At 37.0% G+C, this 20180-nt stretch overlaps 1 protein-coding gene across 1 annotated transcript in view; it reads left to right on the plus strand.

The window, feature by feature from the left end:
- SEMA3D (semaphorin 3D) overlaps positions 1-20180 on the plus strand; it is a 133153-nt gene that overhangs the window by 23321 nt on the left and 89652 nt on the right. The window contains exon 2 of the mRNA XM_037066141.1: positions 156-316. Within this exon, the coding sequence (XP_036922036.1) occupies positions 156-316 (161 nt within the window). The remainder of the gene's footprint in view (positions 1-155; positions 317-20180) is intronic.

The raw sequence follows: 20180 nt of genomic DNA on the forward strand, positions 1-20180 counted from the left end.
CTAAAACTATGTATTGTTTGCATAGATCAAAATTAGAGTCTTCATATTATGTTTATGTATTTGTGAAGTGGGATGATGTATCTATTGAGGTAAATATATATTGTGCTTATTAAGATTTTTTTCTTTCCTTCTGTTCTTCTTTTACTTTCCCATAGATTTGCTGCTTTCAAATAGCTGTATTCCCTTTTTGGGTTCATCAGAAGGACTGGATTTCCAAACAATTCTGTTAGATGAGGAGAGGGGCAGGCTGCTCCTGGGAGCCAAGGACCACATCTTCCTGCTCAGTCTGGTTGACTTAAACAAGAATTTTAAGAAGGTCAGTTTATTTATATATGATGACTGGATGCATTTATTTTCACCTATTCCCCTCTCTCTTTTTTTTAAAGTGACTCAGGTCACATACCTGTCAAAAAGAACATAATTGCCTTTTATATATGTTTTAGATTTTATGGATTTAAGTACATATACATGTTTTTTGTTAAGAATTGAAAGTATAATACCATAACCTTCAAAATATGAATGAAAGGTATGAAAAGTAGTAAATAGATAGTACTACATTATACAGTAAAAATGCAAACTTTTAGATTAGAAATGTGGCAAACGAGTTATTCATTGTGTTAACATTTATAGCCATAGCAATTTTTGTAAAATTATTTTTACTTTCAGTTAACAAATAGCATACTTAAAATTGATAGTGTGACTCTCGTAGCAATTGAACACCACACTTTCTCACATTCCCATTTTACATCTGAACAGGTTTCTCCTATGGCCTAATCATGCTCAGAGAGTGAAAATTAATAATGCCCTAACTATGGATGGATTAAGAATAATCTTATCATTACAGGGAAATATATACTAGTTTATTCAGAATTTAAAAGGCATTGCGGCTGTATCCTCCATTTTCAGTTAGCACTGTGATACCCTAAGGAAAGGGTGTCATATCTTACACTTTATATTATTAGCTAGCACTTTAACAAATGTCAATGTCTATGTGAGCAAAGACAGATACCAAGATGAGAAGGGATTGAATGACTGATGAGAAGACATACTACATGAATGATTCTGTATCTATGAAACGTCTTTGTTTTTTCTTTTTCTTCTTTTCTAGAAGTATTACAAAAGAAATACTAGAAGTAATTGCAAGTTTTCAGGTTAATAGAGAATTCCTCCCATTCATAAAGAGTTGTTTGTAGGCATCTTAGGACTGTGAAGCTGCATTAGCATTTGCCCACATGACCACTTCAATTGAACTCTGTAATTTTGAGATGCTTTCAATAACTCAGTATTAGTTGTTCAGTTATTTGAACCTCATCAGCACTCGGGGCATTAGTTTGTACAGGAAAATTATTTATCCACATGAGTATTAATATTTCTTAATTAATGTCTGCATTAGAAACAATGGCTTTTGCTTTTTAATTATTTTAACTTTTACCTTTTCTGCACAGTTTCGACTGAGGTCCCCTGAAAGAAAAGGAGTTACTTCTTATGAAAGCTCAGATTTGATAAAGAGATAGTCTTTGAATGAAAATGTATATGCATGTATTTCATGTAATCTATATTTCTAGAGGAAAGCATGGTGGATAAAATATTGCCAATAGTTATTCTTGATTTGTTTAATCCAAACACACTTATTTTTAAGATAAAAAATTTTATTTTATTTTTAAATAGATTATTATCATATAGCCTGGATATTGTTTATAGTAAAGTGAAATAAAGACTTGCTTATGTGCTAGAATTTGAAAAGCTTGCCATTATTCTCCATTTCATTTATTTTAAGGGGGTGTTTTTACTTTAGGAATTTTGTTTAAGGACTCAGAGTCCTAGGAGAATCTGTTGATGATTTCAACTCTGTCTCAGTCATCAATAAACATCTTAGCAGGGGATGAATCTTTTTTAAGAGCCCCAAGAAAGTCCTACTCTCTTTTGCTGTGTTGCTTTATGAGATACTACAGAGCTAACAGCATTATTTCAAGTATGTCTCTGTTTTAGCGTAATAGCAAAAAGTAATTCATACTTTTAAGGAAATTTATTCTTGCACTATTCTCTATCTGTAGGGATTGGAAGAAAAAGTCCACTTATCTGAACTGAGTGTATTAGATCATTGCTTAAAATAAATTCTGATAGCACAATTTTCTGTTGTGACTATTTTAAGCACATCTCTCTTTGGCCATATTCCACGCTTGAAATGTGCTAATATTTAATAAAATAAATATTTATGAAATATTGATTTCTGTTATGATATTGAAATAAATGGTTAATAAAACACATTATAAAATTAAGGTCTGTGCTAGAAATTTTTTGGCTTAACTAATATTTCTTTGTAGTTTTAGAGCATGTATAATTCATAAAGGGGCTGTGTATGTAAAGGTATGAATTTGTGTTTATGTAGGTATCCACCTTTAACATTTATATAAATCACTCCGGTGTTAAAAGGTACTCCACAGCAGCGAGTAAGTGTCACGATGTAGTACTTCAGCAATGTTTAGACCTACATGGTTTGCATTGGCTTGTTGCCCCTCGGCAAAAATCCAAACTCCTCTGTATAAGAAACCACACATGTTGGAACTGTGAGGGACTGAAAGACATCCTTTGTACTCCTTAGAGTGAGAGCGGTGGACAACACACACTTAAGTCATGAGTGACTGGTTGGGATTTTTTTCCTCTGGTAAATTAAAAAAAAATATTTTTATTGAATATTGGGGGGTGACATTGGTTAATAAAATTATATAGGTTTCAGGTACAATCCCATGGACACCATCGGTATACTATATGGTGCGTTGACCACACCAAGTCAAGTCTCTTTTCTGCACCATTTATTCCCCCTTTGTCCTTTGCTACCTCCCCGTAGTCCCCTCTTGCTCTGGTGATCACCATGGTGTTTTCTGTGTCTATAAGGCTTTTCTTTTAATTTTTACTTACTCTGTTCATCTTTCTTACCCAGCTCCTCAAAACCCTGCCCCTCTGATAGCTGTCAGCCTATTCTTTATGAGTCTGTTTCTATTTTGTTTGTTAGTTTTATTTTGCTCATTAAATTCTACATGAGTGAAATCATATGGTACTTGTTTTTCTCTGATGAGATTATTTCACATACCGTAATACTCTCCAGGTCCATCCATGCTGTCATAAGAGGTAAGATTTCCTTCTTTATTACAGCTGAGTAGTATTCCATCGTGTAAATGTACCACAGTTTTTAACCTACTCATCTACTGATGGGCACTTGGGTTGCTTCCAAATCATGGCTATTGTAAATAATGCTATAATAAACATAGGGGTGCATATATTCTTTCAAATTTGTGTTTCAAGTTTCTTAGGATATATTCTCAGAAGTAGAATTGCTGGGTCAAAAGGCAGTTTTGTTTTTATTTTTATTTCTCCAAATCCTTGCAAGCACTTGTTGTTTGTTGATTTATTGATGATTGTCATTCTGACAGGTATGAGGTGATATCTCATTGTGGCTTTAATATTCATTTCTATGATGATTTGTGATGTTGAGCATTTGGACATATTTCTGTTGGCCATCTGAATATCCTCTTTGGAGAAGTGTCTATTCAGGTCCTTTGCCCATTTTTTAATAGTTTTTTGGTGTTGGGTTATATCAATACTTTAAAAAAATTTTGTATTTTGTTTAATTTTATCTTAATTGAATTTATCAGGGTGACATTGTTTCACAAAACCACACAGTTCATCATCTGCACACTGCATTGTGCACCCATTGCCTTGAGACAGGTCTCTCTCCATCGCCATTTTTTGTCCTTTTTTCCCCACCTCCTCCTAGCAGCCACCCCCCTTTCACTGCGCCTATCGCCATAATGTTATCTATATTTATGCATTATGTACATATGTTTTTTGGCTAGTGCTTTCACCTTCTTTCATCTAGTCTGCCTACCCACCTCACCTCTTACAGTTGGCAGTCTGTTCCATGTGTCTATGCCCGTGTTTCTATGTTTTCATCAATTTATTTTCCTTATTAGATTCTCTACATAAGTGTGATCATATGGTATTTGTCTTTCACACCTGAGTTATTTCACTTAGCATAATACTCTCCAGTTCCATCCATGCTGTCTCAATAGGTAGGAGTTCCTTCTTTCTTTATGCTGTATACAGAGAGATAAAAATTAAAACTACAATGAGATATCACTTCACAGCGGTCAGAATGGCCATCATAAACAAATCAACAAACAACAAGTGCTAGAGAGGATGTAGAGAGAAGGGAACCCTAGTGCACTGTTGGTGGGACTGCAGACTGGTTCATCCACTGTGGAAAGCAGTATGAAATTTCCTCAGAAAACTAAAAATGGAATTGCCTTTTGACCCGGCATTTCCACTGCTAGGATTATACCCTAAGAATCCTGAGACACCAATTCAAAAGAACCTATCTACCCCAATATTCATAGCAATGCAATTTATAGTAGTCAAGTGCTGGAAACAGCCTAAGTACTCATCAGTGAATGAGCATATCAAAAAACTGTGGAACATTTACAAGTATCAGCTGTTTGGGTCACTGTGGCCTTGTAGTATATAGTTTGATATCAGGTAGCATGATACCTTCAATTTAGTTCTTCCCTCTCAAGCTTGCCATTGCTATTCATGGTCTTTTGTGGTTCCATATACATTTTGGGGATACTGATTCTAGGTCTGTGAAATGTGTCATTGGTATCTTGATAGGAATTGCATTGATTCTATAGATTGCATTGGGTAGTATGGATATTTTAATAATGTTAATGCTTCCATGAACATGGTATGTTCTTCCTCTTATTTGTATCTTATTCAATTTCTTTATTTAGTGTCTTATAATTTTCTGAGTGCAGGTCTTTTACATTCTTTATATGTAAAGCAATTGTGAATGGAATTTTCTTAATTTCCCTTTCTGATAATTCATTATTGGTGCCTAAAAATGCAACTTATTTTTGGACATTTGCTTTGTATCCTGCTACTTTACTGAATTCATATAGCAGTTCTATTAGTTTTTGGCAGGAATTTTTAGGGTTCTCTATGTACAGTATCATGTCATCTGCAAATAATGACACTATTACTTCCTCCTTTCCAATTTAGATTCCTTTCATTTCTTCTTGTTTTCTGATTGCTGATTGCTATGGCTATGATTTCCAGTGATGTTCACCAGATAGACATGTGTTTGACTTGGTGCCAGTGCTGGGCCTAAGTCTACTCATCAAAAGACCCTGGGTATACCAAGTGTAGATGCCACCTGCTGTGTGCTTCTACACCTTTGTTGTGGTGCAGGGTCTCAGGGAGTCATTAGAGTGAGGTCCGCATGTTTAATAGGTCCAAACTGACCAAGATATGGCCATGTGGAGGGAAAGCTCTGCAGTGCTCAGGCGCTCATATCCTAGAGCCACACAATTCTGTCTGTTCTCAGATTCTGCTGCTAGGAGCCAGAGCTCAACAAGGTTGAGAGCACAGGGGCTAGTGGATCTCCTGTGAATAGTAGGTGCTGGTCAGACTCAGGGAAAAATGGGGGCTGTGGCCACCACCCCAGAGCGACACAGTTCAGTGTGTCCTGGATTTGCCCAGTCCTCGGCAGGGCAGAGAGACCAAGAGTCAGCCACAAGGCATTTGGGTCCACAGGAGCCAAGAGGATGGAGCTAGCATGTCTCCTGAGAGGAGGAAACACCATTCAGGTTCACCGGAAGGTAGGGGATGACCCCCACCAAAAGCTACAAAGCTTAGTCACTGACACCTCCTGTGTCTGCCCAGACTTCTACACTCTGGCCAATGTAACTGACTCTTTAGCAGGACATGTGCTCCATGGGGTTGGGCAAGAGGGAGTCCAGAGGTTGTAGCTGTTGTTTCTCCCCAGGATGAAGCCATATGGAGGGGAGTTCCCTTCCCCCCCAAGAAAGATGACATGGAAGAGTGACTCAGTACAGGGATCCTGGTGGCTGTCTTTTCATCTTTCTTCCCAGTCACAAACCCCAAATTATCCTCACACAAGTCTAGTCCATTCAGTACCCAGAGTGGCTACAAACAAAATTTTGTTCATTAGCCTTTTAAGAGGGTGCTTATGACTACACAGCTCATGTCTCTCCTTGACAGACATGAATCCTCATTGATGTGTGTGTCGCTTCCTAGCTCTGGTGCTTCTGACTGGGGAGCCCAGATTGGGGTTGAGACTGCATGCTTCTCAGGGACAGACCTTCTGCAGCTGAGATATCCCTCTGGAACCTCAGCCACCACCCATCTATGGGAGCAGGGCCAGCTCCTTTCATGTTTCTGTGTTTCCTACCAGTCTTGACGTGGCTTCTTCTGTAAATCCTTGGTTATCAGACTTTTTTTTTTTTTTTTTTGCTATTAGCTAGTCTTCAGTTGGTTATTCAAGATGTTTATTTCTTCTGTAAAATAAAAAAAATCCCATAGAACATATTCAATTAAAGTATTAAAATCCAGGATATATGTTTACTTAAAAGTTTTTGGACAGACAAGACTTGTGCCTATTGAAAAGTAGCCATTATTATTTCATATTGACCAGAAGCCTTTAGTGGGGAATGACCACAAATAATAGAGAAGTTGTGTACAAATCTAATTTAGTAAAAAATATTTATTGGTGCCCTTCATATTATCTTTACTCCGTTCAGAATAGATTTTGAGTCTTCTACAATGGTAGTACCAGTCTATGATCAATAAACTTTGATGGATAAACTTCTTCTTGTAGAAGAAGGAAGTCAAAACCAGACCTTGGGGACATTGACACAATCTAGAGAGTAAAAATTAAGTAAGCTTCTTCTTTTTTTAACTCTCTGACATTTAAATAAGAAAAGTAAGATTCTGATCTGTATTTTGAGTGGAGGGACTATTTCTATAGGGACCTAATAATAGACATAAGAGTAAGTGCAAACACACATCACAGGAGATGTGATACTTCACAGTTTAAGAGGGTTTTGTAAATTTGATCTGTAAGGCCACTCTTAGTTAAGGAGTGCTCTGTGGATTTCTCTCTAGAAAAGAATATGCACATTTGGGACAAATACGTACGTTTATTTGATATACCCTTCCCTCAACCCTAGACTAAAATGGAGCCATTAGACCTGACCAAAAGAGATCACATTCCAAGAGTAAGAAATGAATATGGAACTCTATTTACCATTCCCAACTGTTTTGTTGTATGTCGAATTCCCCCAGAAGCTAACTATGGGATGAAGATTAGCTTATAGGATATTTTTAATGGAGTGTTCTTGGGATCAACACATACTTGAGGGTCCCTAGGGAAGCATATCAGACAAAGGGAGGCTGAGCTGTGATGCAGTTCCAACAAAAACTTCAGTTGACAGCCCAGCTGATAAGGTGGAAAACATTTCAATATTTTCCTCTAGTGTAAGTTGTCATACCGTTATTTAGCTAGGTTTATCTTGTAAAAGGGAATCTCCATTTTCCCCTATCTAATCTATTTACTGTGACCATCAATATTATCTCTTAGAAATAAATATCTTATTATATTTCTTACTGGTTCATACACTTCTGGCAGTTCCTGATTTCTGAGGGAATTGAATGAACTCCAGATTTCTATTGACTTTAAAGGCTCTTCCCAGCACATTTTTACCCTATGTTTTTTTTTAAAGATTTTATTTATTTGCTTTTAGAGAGAGGGCAAGAGGGACAGAAAGAGAGGGAGAGAAACACCAACATGTAAGAGAAAGATTTTTTGGTTTGCCTCTTGCAAGCCCCTGGCCAGGGGCCTGGCCTGAAATCCAGGCATGGGCCCTGACCAGAAATTGAACCAGTGACCTTTTGGTTCACAGGCTGGTGCTCAACTTATTGAGCCACACCAGAGCAGGGCCACCATCTGATTTTATCCAGTGTCCCTTGTTTCCTTACTCACAGTTTATGGAGATTTTAATATTATCTGCTTAATGACGTTATTAAGGACAGTACTTTAGACTTCATCTGCTATTTTTGATGTTGGCATTATCTTTTGGTTGGTTGCAAGATGGCTGGGACAGTTTCATGGATCACGTACAGAAAAGGAAATGAATGTAAAGGGATGAAAGACCATCATTTATTATGTCTCTTTCTTAGGAGCAAAGAAACTTTTCATAAACTTTCCTTCACATCACATTGGCCAGAAAAACATGAATTCAAATTCTTAAACTCAAAAGAGGGGTTAGGTAACTACAGTTTGCTTACATCAGTCAATTACCATAAATGGAAGAAATGTTCAGAGTCAATCACATCAATCACTACACTTAGATGGAATTGAAAACAAGCTTCCTGAAAAATATAATTTACTTAGGGGACTGATTTTTTTCTCATCAACACAGGCTACGTGAGGCAAATATAAAAATTTTCTCAGCTAGTCAAAAAGAAGAGTGTATATTGTCTATTTAGAGAAAATTATCAAGATTGGCTGTTATTATCAGTAAGAGTTTATTTTTCTTTCAGAAACTAGCCTTAGAAAGTATGGAATATAAGTAAAAATCCTTGAAATAATTAATTTTTCTCCACCGTGCTTGGTAAAAATAAAAAATAATCTGCTAACCTTTAAAAATACTTCTCTTGCTTATGTAAGAGTTTATTTGCCTCAATAAAAGTACTTGGTTATTTTTATGCAATCTGAACTTTACAAAATCTGGTCGGCTGCAGATCTCTGAAAGTTTGCTGTTATCCTGTACATTTTCTCCCTGTATCCTGCACTGTCGTTGGGAGTGAAATTGATAGGAGAGAGTAGATTACAATTTGACTCAAAATGTTAAAGACTTCATCATTATTCTGGTAATAGTATTTAGCATTATACACTAAATATTAAATACATAGAGAACATATTTTTATTTTTAAAAATATTTTAAAAGATTTCGTTTACTTATTTTTAGACAGAGAGGAGGGGAAGGAGAAAGAGAGAGAGGGAAACATCAATGTATGGTTGTCTCTCACATGTCTTGCACCAGGGAACTTGGCCTGCAACTCAGGCATGTGCCTTGCCTGGGAATCGAACTAGCAACCCTTCAGTTTGCAGGCCGACACTCAATACACTGAGCTCTACCAGCTAGGGCCATATTTTCAAAAATTGATGTAAGTAAATATGGGGTAAGCAGGATTGACTGTATTTCCCAGCAGAATTATGTCTAAAATAATGCTGCTTTTTAAAAGTATATTGTACTGATTATGCTATTACATTTGTCCCATTATTTTCTCTTTATTGCCCTCTACCTTGTACCCCGCCATACCAATAGCATTTCCTCCTCACCTTAGTTCATGTCCATGGGTCATACATATAAGTTCTTTGGTTTCTCTGTTTCCTATACTATTGTTAACCTCCCCATGTCTATTTTGCAACTACCATTTACACTTCCTATTCCCTGTACCTTTCCCATCATTGTCCCTTTCCTCTCCCTGCCGATAACCCTCCATGTGATCTCTATTTCTGTGAATCTGTTCCTGTTCTAGTTGTTTGCTTACTTTGTTTTTGTTTTTGTTTTTTTAGGTTTTGTTGTTGATAGTTGTGTTTGTTGTCATTAAAATGACAACATTTTAATGTTCATATTTTTGATCATCTTCTTTTTCTTAGATAAGACAGTTTAACATTTTATATAATAAGGGCTTGGTGATGATGAACTCTTTTAACTTGACCTTATCTGGGAAGCACTTTATCTGCCCTTCCATTCTAAATGATAGCTTTGCTGGATTGAGTAATCTTGGTTGTAGGTCCTTGCCTTTCATGACTTCTAATACTTTGCAGCTCCTTCTCACCTGCAAGGTTTCTTCTGAGAAAGCACCTGATAGCCTTATGGGAACTCCTTTGTAGGTAATTCTTTCCTTTTCTTTTGCTGCTTTTAAGATTCTCTTCTTATCTTTAATCTTGGGTGATGTAATTATGATGTACCTTTGTGTGTGCTTCCTTGGTTCCAACTTCAGTGGGACTCTCTGAGCTTCCTGGACTTAGTGGAAGTCTATTTTCTTTCTCAGATTGGGGAAGTTCTCCATCATTTTTTCAAATAAATTTTCATTTTTTTGTTTTTCCTCTTCTTCTTCTAGCACCCCTAAGATTTGGATGTTAGAACATTTAAAGTTGTCCTGGAGGTTCCTAAACCTCTCCTCACTTTTTTGAATTCTTGTTTCTTTATTCTGTTCTTGTTAAATGTTTATTTCTTCCTTCTTCTCCAAATTATTGATTTAAGTCCCAGTTTCCTTCCCTTCGCTCTTAGTTCCCTGTATATATTTTTTTTATTTCACTTTGCATAGCCTTCATTTTTTCCTCAATTTTGCCACCATACTGAACCATTTCTGTGAGCATCTTAATTACCAGTGTTTTGAACTCTGCACCTGATAGGTTGGCTATCTCTTCATTGCTTAGTTCTGTTTTTGGAGTTTTGATCTGTTCTTCATTTGGGTCATATTTTTGGCTCAGCATGCCTGTTATGTAGTAAGGAGCAGAGCCTTAGGTATTCACCAGGGTTAGCTAACCCACATCGCTGCTTGCTTTGTGGTGCTGTATGTGGGTGGGTGCAGCAGAGACAGGATAATGCTGCTTGCTCGTATCTCAGCCATGTTTTAGTCACTTCTCCCACTTCCCATAATCAAATTGGACCCTTTGGGGCTGATTCCCAGGTAAGTGGTTTGTGTACATTCTAGGACCCTGTGGGTCTCTCCAACAAACTCTCCTGTGAAGCTGGGAGTTTCTCCTGCTGATGCAATCCCCACCAGTTTTTATGGTCAGAGGTTTAGAGACTTTATTTCCCTGTGCTGGAACCCTGGGTTGTGTGGTCTTTCTTGCTCCCCAGTTGTTCCTCCTGGTTTATCTGCACACAAATATGGGACTTCCTGCTCCACCAGCTGCTGCCTCGCCTGGCCCACCAGCCTCTGCCTTTCTCTCCCCGTCCTCCAGCAGCTGCATTGCCACACGTCCTCTCCACTCTGGCTGCCCATCTCCGCCATTCCTACTGGTCTGGATGAATGTTCTTTAATTCCTTGGTTGTCAGACTTACATACAGTTCTATTTTTGGGCAGTTCTGGTTATTTTTTCTTTTTAAATTTGTTATTGTACTTCTTTTGGTTGTGTGAAGAGGTAAAGTGTATTTCCTATTGCCTCCATCTTGACTGGAAGTCTAAAATAATGTTGATTTGATTGATTTGGATTTGTCTGTCTCTAAAGTTGGAATCAACTATACACATTAGTAGAATGTTACACAAACTTAAAATATTTTTTTAGTGACTGAACTTTCAATAATTTGTTTTGTTCTACTTTAGTCAAGGTTTTTTTCATTAAAAAACCACTTGAGTATCTGTTGTTGGTACTAAAAACATTATAATAGGATATAAAACTCAGATTTTGTTATTGCTCATGCTCTGGTTAGGAAGACAAGGCATAACACAGTTAAAGGAGTTAGAAAACAAGTCAAAATTTTTAAAAAATATCCAAAATAATGAGATCGGTCACATATTGTAGGAAGTCAGGGACCAGGGGTTGAAAATCATGTGTTGTGCATGAGATTTAAACTGCTTCAAAATTAGTTAACTAGTTAATTAAAAATGGCTGGCATTTGAATTTGGAATTTGAGGTTTATTGTTTTCTTGTTCAGTTATGATGGGGAAAAAAGTACCATGTTTGAGAAATAGAGTACAGGAGATTCATTTCTCCCTTCCATGTGTGTATTTCTCATAGATTAAGTCAGAACATTTTTAATCTTTTTTTGTCTCATGGCACACATAAATGATTACTAAGATTTTGTAGTACATCCAAAATATATATATTTTTTCTGGTCTGACAAAAATAAGTATAATTTTGAATCATTTACACTGAATGGCTATTGTGTTAAGTGTTCTTTTTTTTTATTTGAGAGTCTAATGGAAAACAGGTCAGTGCCCTTGACTGAATAGTCAGTGCATGTTTAAAAGTTCACGAGGCACGCAAACATGCCTCTGCAGCACACCAGTTGAAAATTGTGTGGTTAAGCTAAAGAAACTAGATTTCCCTGCCCTCACCTTTGATATCCTATTGCATCTCTAGGGTCAAAGGGACTATATATAAAAATAATTTTAATAGTCCTTGAAAAAGGTTCAAATGTAGATGGACATTCACATCCATTTATCATTCATTAATATGTGATGCATGAGAAACCAGTCCAGGGCAGACTTTGTAATAATGGAAGTGTTTGACATTTGTACAATATGGTTTAAGGACCTATGATTTCTAAACAAATGATTTTAAAGTACATTCCCTCTGTCACCGTGACTACAAGTGAACACTCTCTACTTCAGCCAGCCTTAAGTAGTCCTAGCAATCATTCCTTTAAAATCCAGGGCCCCTTCTTTGTAAATTTCAGGAGTCATATACACAGCTGAAAGTCTCTACCTCTTTTTTTTTTAATGGAGTTATCACTGACAAAAAAAAATGTCCAGTATTCTCTTGTTTGGTTACTTTACTTAGTTAAGCGTCTGAGTTAATGAATTGTTGGGATTCTTCCATCTGAAAATGTGACTCATTTTGGGCCCAGTTCAAGCCATGCATGGACGGAACAAGTCCCTAAACCAGGATGTAAGCAAACAGGTCAGAAAGGGAATGATTTATTAAACTAAGCACTGCTTTTGTATCTACTTTATTCAAACATTTACTCTTGGTTTTCTTTCCTTTTTCTTTTCTCTCTCTTTTATTTTTTTTTGTCAAGTGGGCTATAGGGACAGATGAGTAGGCCACTGAGAAATAAACTTACTTGGAGACTGCAAATTATATTTATTTTGCTTACTAATTGAATAGCAACTGCTATGTCAGCTCATGGAAAGTAATAGTAAACAACTTTATTTTACCTCCCATAGACCTTTTCAGCTCTTGTCCTGGACCTTCAAAAGCAGGCCCATGGCTTTCGAAGTTATCATTTGGTAGTATACTGTTTGGTAATTATCTAGCAACTAAAAAGTCCAGTCTGATGTAATAAAACTTCCAATCTTGTCTAAAATTGAGCCTCCTTTCCCTATAACTTTCCAAGCTCGGGCATGTCCTGTGGGGGAGGGAAATATCCAGAGGCTTCTTCTACTTAGTGCTCCTCCTTTTCCTCAAGCTCCTTAACCACCGCCGTGTATGACCCCTCTAGAGTCAAATCAGGACAAAGGAAGACGAGAGGAGTTCAGAAAAGTGTCTCCTCTACTGTCATTGTCCCAGGGACCTCTCAACTTTCTGGCCTTGTCAGATGTTGAAGGGTGACTTCTTTTATAGGCACCTTTGTGAGTTTTGGGAATTTCCACTTTCTGGACTTCTTTTCCTTGCTCTTCTCTGGATTCGGGGGACTGGCATGTTTTCATTCTTTGTCCTGCCACAGATTGCCATTTCTTCGTGTGTTAACTTCCGAAGTCTTCTCTCAGTTCTCTTGAACAGAGTCTAGGTGATCTCATGCTGTCCAGTTACTGAGTGAACCCAGCTCCCATCGGCTGCATAGGAAGCCATCACGTGCATTTTCCTGGACACTCGCTGCAAGTCCAGGCTGATGCCAATATAGCCGTTGAGCCTATTCTTTGTTTTCAATGAATCTTCTCAGTCTCTCTCTCTCACCCTTTAGACCTTAGTCCACAATGTTCCATAAAGTACGTGTTCAACAGCAAGTGCTTCTTAAGGTCTCACCAAAACCCCTTCCCTGTCACCTACGTCTCAACCTATGGGATATAGGACCTATGATGCATCTGTCTGAGATGAAATATTTTTCTCAAGTTTCCAGCTACATTATAGTATAAACATGAGGAAAACATCTTAATGATTCTTGGCCACCTACTTTGACAATTTGTGGATTTGAGCTCACATCTCATTTTTTTTCTCAGCTTAAACTTCTCTTTTAACATCTTGCTATACTATCTAAGCCATAAAATGAGCACTTGGAAGAACATTTGTTATACCTCTAAATGTATGGGTGAGTTCACTGTATATCATTCCTGAGTATACACACCGGAATCACAGGAATAACCAAATGGAGAATTTTAATATCCTTATTAATATAATTTACCCTATGGATATTCATAGCCTCAATCAAGACATTTGCTCTTTTATATCATGTTTCCCATGCTTTCCAATAGTAGTTCTGTTGAGTTTGAGCAAAGTGAAGCTATAACCAAGCATCTGGATAAAAAGTGTAGGACGTATATTGATCCATTTTTAAATAGTCTTCAGAATTTATCTTTAAGTAGTTGGCTGTCATTTCTGAACAATACTTAATCATCTTCATCCCTTTTTGGTTGATTAAAATGTTTTCTCTTAAAACTAATATGTGTCAAAATTAAATATTGCACATAAAATGTTCAAAGAATTGCTATGTTAGCTAAGCAAAAGTGAAGATTTTTAATTTAGTTCCACCCAACAAAAATCTTTTAGCTAAACTTACAGTGTTGAAGGCAAAAGCAGTATAATAGTCAAATTTGTTTTCTGTTTAAAGTAATTTACATTTCTTTTTAATGTAAAAAATAGGAAATGCATGTTTTAGGGAGGCAGGTTTTCCCACATGTTTTAAAATGAAACAACAATGTACCAAAGCAACATGTATATTGCATGGGCCACTTAACTCCGTGTTTTTATGGACTAACCTGAGATAATTTCATTTTACCTTGGTAAAATGTAGGTCCTCAAATTTGCTTAAGGACTTTACTCTGTTGGTTATTTAATCAAATATTAATCAGAATTATTCAAAAGGAAACATTGGATAAATTTAAAGGTAAAATGCTTCTGCTAAAATTTGGATAACACTGTAAGAGGACCGCCTCTATTTTTTTAAAGCAGAATATTGAAAAAGTAATTCTACGTTTACAAATATGATGGGTTTTTTCTTCCACCTAGCAATCATAATATAATTACTGTAAAATGTTTCTTCTTCTTGAACAGAAAAACTAAGGTGCAATTATAGAAATTTGGTTGCTTGAAATTCATCAAATTCTGCTCTATTTTAAGGTATTTTTATTAGGAAAATAACTAAACTAAATGAGTTTATAATTTTAAATATAATAAATTTCAGTGGAATATTTAAACACCCATCTTTGTGTAGCATGGCCTTATTATTTTCCCTTCCTTAAGGAAGTCTAAAACAAGAGGATTTTCATACATGGGGATCCTGTACTTGCTGGGTTTGTATTGAGTATAAGCAGAAATGCTCTTATAAATCAGAATGACCTTGTGACTGGAGTTCATTAACTCACTTCATGGCTGAATAAAACATTCCCATCTAACGCTTTACCCTGTAAATCTATTAATCAGGGGGAAAGATTTNTATAATCAATAAAATATATTTAAAAAAAACAACAAGAGGATTTTCATACATGGGGATCCTGTACTTGCTGGGTTTGTATTGAGTATAAGCAGAAATGCTCTTATAAATCAGAATGACCTTGTGACTGGAGTTCATTAACTCACTTCATGGCTGAATAAAACATTCCCATCTAACGCTTTACCCTGTAAATCTATTAATCAGGGGGAAAGATTTAAAATAAATACCTTCTTCTTTAAAATCAAGTTATTGCTAAAAGAAAATTGCCACCCTTTTCATTCTTAATTAATACTCAATATTTGAAAATATAAACACGTGGAAACCATGTGGACATCCCAATAAATTAACTTTGGGCATAAGGCACCCTGCTTAGTTTCATGGTGATTAATCTGCTCCCACTGCCTGTGGAGCACGTGCTGTCTGGCAGTCACAGCGGTGAAACAATCACCTCGTTCATGGATGTGCTGGCTCCCCAGCTCGGGTGCCCGATGTGCAGCTCCCATCTGGTCACTGTATCGGATCGCCAGGATGTTGTCAGACTGCTCGCTCCTCTGCCAGGGCTCTGACAAGAACTCTGTCTCCATTTTAAGGGAAACTGTGCAGAGCACTTTGCAGTAATTATTGAATGCTTATTATTGCTTGTGCTCCTGTGCCAGGTGTTAAGGATGGTAGGAGAAGAAGCAATGTCCCTTGTCACTCAAGAACATCAGCCACTAATCTTTGATGAATGCTATACATCTTTAACAAGTTAATGGAGACTGTGACCCGTATTCCTTTCAGTATTTTGAAATCTTGCCACAAGAGTAATTCCTTACAATATTCAAAATTATCAGTCCACTTGTAGATTCCTTAAAGTTTCTTTTAATTTGTATGCTAATTTCTTTAACTTTTTTGCAATATGTATTTATTGAGCCCCGATGTTCCTGTCATTCTATTATATGCTGGGAATATAGTGGAGAATAGAACCCTTCAGGCCTCTGTTCTCATGGTGTCTCTAAATTGGAAGGAGGGGAGATCAATGGAGAAAAGCAAACAAATAAGAAAATATCACTTAGTGTTACGTGTTATTTAAAATGCAGCATTCTTGGGAAACTATTTTAGATTGGTCTTCAAAGTAGGCCCTTCTGGGGAGGTGATATTAACATGGACTTTTATAGGAAGGGATTATCCAGAAGAGGTCCAATGTATTCCAGTTAGAACAAACTCATTCTGAGGATAACACCGAAATAATATTTGAAATCACCACATTAGATGCTAACGAGCAGTATAGTAGGGACTTGAACACGCGTCGTTAAATTCTACTGCATTTCATTGATCTTTCTGTCTAGGAGAGATCCCAAGCTGATTTACTTGCAAAAAAAAGTGGCAGATGAATATGATAAATGCAAATGTGTTAGAATTCCAAAATGGTTAGTAGAAGAAAGCTATTTTTGAAAGAAAAGAAATTTTGGGGTAAAAGCAATGTAGCTGAGTCCAAAAAAAAAAAAGAGAGAAGGAAGATGAGGCTATTCTCACTCAAGACTTTATGAAGGAAGTTACATGGGCAGGTCAGACCCCAAACTGGAGAATTTAAATTTCTCATCTGTAAAAATTTCTACCCCAGCCAGTTTCAATTACGCAAGCTTTTCCTTTGGAGCTCTTGTCCTTATTTTCCAATAGTCGTTCTCTGAGCTCATATCTCTTACCCTCTCTCTTTTCTCAGAACCCAGAGTAATCATTGGTTGTTTAAATGCTTGTATTCTATGGCAATTAGAACAACCATTTTCTTTGCAACCATTCAAAAACTCGAATCCTGTTCTTTGATAGAGATGGTCACTTGCATTTTTATGACTCTGAACTTTTTCAGGGTTTAATTAGGTTTCATGAACAAATTGTAACTTCCTCTTTTGTATTCTTTTCAGTTGTTTTGGCATCTTTGAATTAGGCCAAAGGGCATTTGACTGCCCTTGTACTTGCAAACTTGAGTCAAATGACTTTTCCAAAGATGAAACAAAGACCAGATATAATTAGGATTTCCTTAGGATGTTGTTATAAGGCTTTATCACTATTTGAATGTTTCTGTAACTTGCCTAAAATTAAATAATTAAAAATAAATTGCCTGACATTGTCACTTTATCAAATGATAACTGTTAATGAATTATAAAAATTATGAATGAAACAATAATATTCAGGAACATTACAGTATTTTACTTGTGAGTTCCTCTTGCCAAAATTTATTCAAAGGAAGTAGAATGTTTCAAAAAACAAAAAAAGTGATTTTAGAATTTGGATAAATACAAGCAAATAAAATTAATATAAGATAAATAGATCAAATGTTGTATTTTAAAATACACAGCTCCCCACTGTATTTTCATCAGAAAATTAATATTAAATATCTTTTTGCAAAAATGTGTTTAAAATATAACTTTATCACATGTAAAGTGAAATCACTTTTCATTTTATTAGAATGATCTCATACTGGTAAATCTATATTCTATAACTCTAAAAAAAAATATAGATATATACTTTTATACTTTTTCACAAGTTATTGAATGTTTCACAGATTTGTTTTTTGTTCAGGGCAATGCTAATCTTTAGTATCTGGGCTGCTGAAGAGAATACTACATATATATTTTCTGAGGTTCCTATGTAAATTTTCTGAGGGTAAATGCAAAAATTAATTTTTAAAAATAGTTTATGTCAATTGTAAAATATTATGAAAAGAAAATAAACATACTAACATGGTTAAGTCAGGATGTTACAGAATAAGGAGACTCACTTAACAAACATACTTGTTTAAAACATGACCCCATAAATTATTACTTCCAAGTGGAGAAATCTTATAAATTTATTTCCTCCTGTTTCCCACAGTAATTTTCTGTTATCGACTTGATCCATAAGATTAGCACTAAAATTTAAACCAATTTGCAGCCCCTAGGTTATTTGGCAGTGGTAAAATTAGTGATTACACCTTGGATGATTATACTGGGAGAGATCGTTAGGCTACTCTGGACACACAGAGACCTGTCTGATTTGTGATGTCTGTCCTGCGTGTGGGCAGAGAGCAGCAGCAAGCTTTCTACATATCTGAGATTTTTGATATCTAAACTCTGAGGTCCCAGGGACTACTCCTCACCAAAAGGAGAGCCTTAAAATCTGTATCTGGTACATCGCCATTAGTAGAACTGCTTTGTGTGGGAATAGTTCAGGACAGTTAAAACATGGCAATGGTGCAAGTGGCATCTCTTTTCCAGCGTGTTTTTTTAAAAAAATTATTATATTTTATTGATTATGGCATTACAGTTGTCCTATTCCCCCCTTCATTCCCCTCCACCCTGCACACCCCTCCCTCATCATCCCCCCCCTTTAGTTTATGTCCATGTGTCACAAGTTCTTTAGATTCTGTATTTCCCATAGTATTCTTGCCCTCCCCCCTCTCTATTTTCTACCCACCATCTATGCTACTTATTCTTTGTACCTTCTCCCCCCTTCTCCTCCTCCCTCTCCCCTGTTGCTAACCCTCCATGTGATCTCCATTTCTATGGTTCCACTCCCGATCTAGCTGTCCTCTAGGTTTGCTTTTGTTTTAGGTGTGGTTGTTAATAACTGTGAGTTTGCTGTCCTTTCACTGTTCATATTTTTATCTTCTTTTTCTTAGATAAGTCCCTTTAACATTTCATATAATAAGGGCTTGGTGATGATGAACTCCTTGAACTTGACCTTATCTGACAAGCACTTTATCTGCCCTCCCATTCTAAATGAAAGCTTTGCTGGATAGAGCAATCTTGGATGTAGGTCTTTGGATTTCATGACTTGGAATACTTCTTTCCAGCCCCTTCTTGCCTGTAAGGCCTTTTGAGAAATCCACTGACTGTTGGGAAATCCCAGTCTGATGGGAACTCCTTTGTAGGTGACTGTCCCCTTATCTCTTGCTGCTTCTAGTATTCTCTCCATTTTAATCCTGGCTAATGTAATTATGATGTGCCTTGGTGTGTTCCTTCTTAAGTTCAACTTCTTTGGGACTCTCTGAGCTTCCTGGATTTCCTGGAAGTCTATTTCCTTTGCCAGATTGGGGAAGTTCTCCTTTATTATTTGTTCAAATAAGTTTTCCACTAGTGGCTGTTTATTTTCCCCTTCTGGTACCCCTATAATTCAGATATTGGAACATTTAAAGATGTCCTGGAGGTTCCTAAGCCTCTCCTCATTTTTTTGAATTTTTGTTTCTTCATTTCTTTCTGGTTGGATGTTTTGTTCTTCCTTCCGGTCCACTTGTTTGATTTGAGTCCCAGTTTCCTTTCCATCACTATTGGTTTCCTGTGCATTTCCCTTCATTTCAATCAGTTTAGCCTTCATATGTTCCTCCAATTTGTGGCTAAAATCAACCAATTCTGTGAGCATCCTGATCACCAGCGTTTTGAACTGTGCATCTGAAAGATTGGCTACTTCTTGGTCACTTAGAATTATAGGCTCTGGGGCTTTGAGCTGTTCTTGAGTCATAATGTTTGGTCTGTTTGCACCTGTTATGTACGGGGAGTGGAGTCTTAGGTGTTCACCAGGGTGGAGCAACCCAAGTTGCAGGGTTGTGATGCTGTATGTTGGGGTGGGGTCAGAGAGGGGAAAAAATGGCACTTTGCTCCTGGCTCTCTCAGATTTCTGTCTCCTCTGCGGCTTCCCACAAGCAAATTGAGCCCCTCTGGTGCTGGTTCCCAGGTGTGTGGGCTTGTGTACCCTCCAGGATCCTGTGGGTCTCTCCAACAAAATCTCTGTGAGCCTGGGAGCCTCTCTCAGCCCCTCTACCCTGAGAAAGTCTTTCCAGTTGGTGCTTTCAGGCTCTAATTCCCATTGCTGGGGCCCTAGTCTGAGTGGTCTGTCTCACTGTTTGTTCCTTCGCTTGGTTTATCTGCACGCGAATGTGTGACCACAGTCAGCCAGCCACCCTGCGCCCTCACTGGTTCTACCTGTCACCACCCCATGCCTGGGATCCACCAACTGCCTCTGCCTCCACTCCTGGGTAGG

The sequence above is a fragment of the Sturnira hondurensis genome, unplaced genomic scaffold (genome assembly GCF_014824575.4).
Source record: "Sturnira hondurensis isolate 20B ecotype Veracruz unplaced genomic scaffold, ASM1482457v3 Scaffold0016462, whole genome shotgun sequence".
Classification (NCBI taxonomy): Eukaryota; Metazoa; Chordata; class Mammalia; order Chiroptera; family Phyllostomidae; genus Sturnira; species Sturnira hondurensis.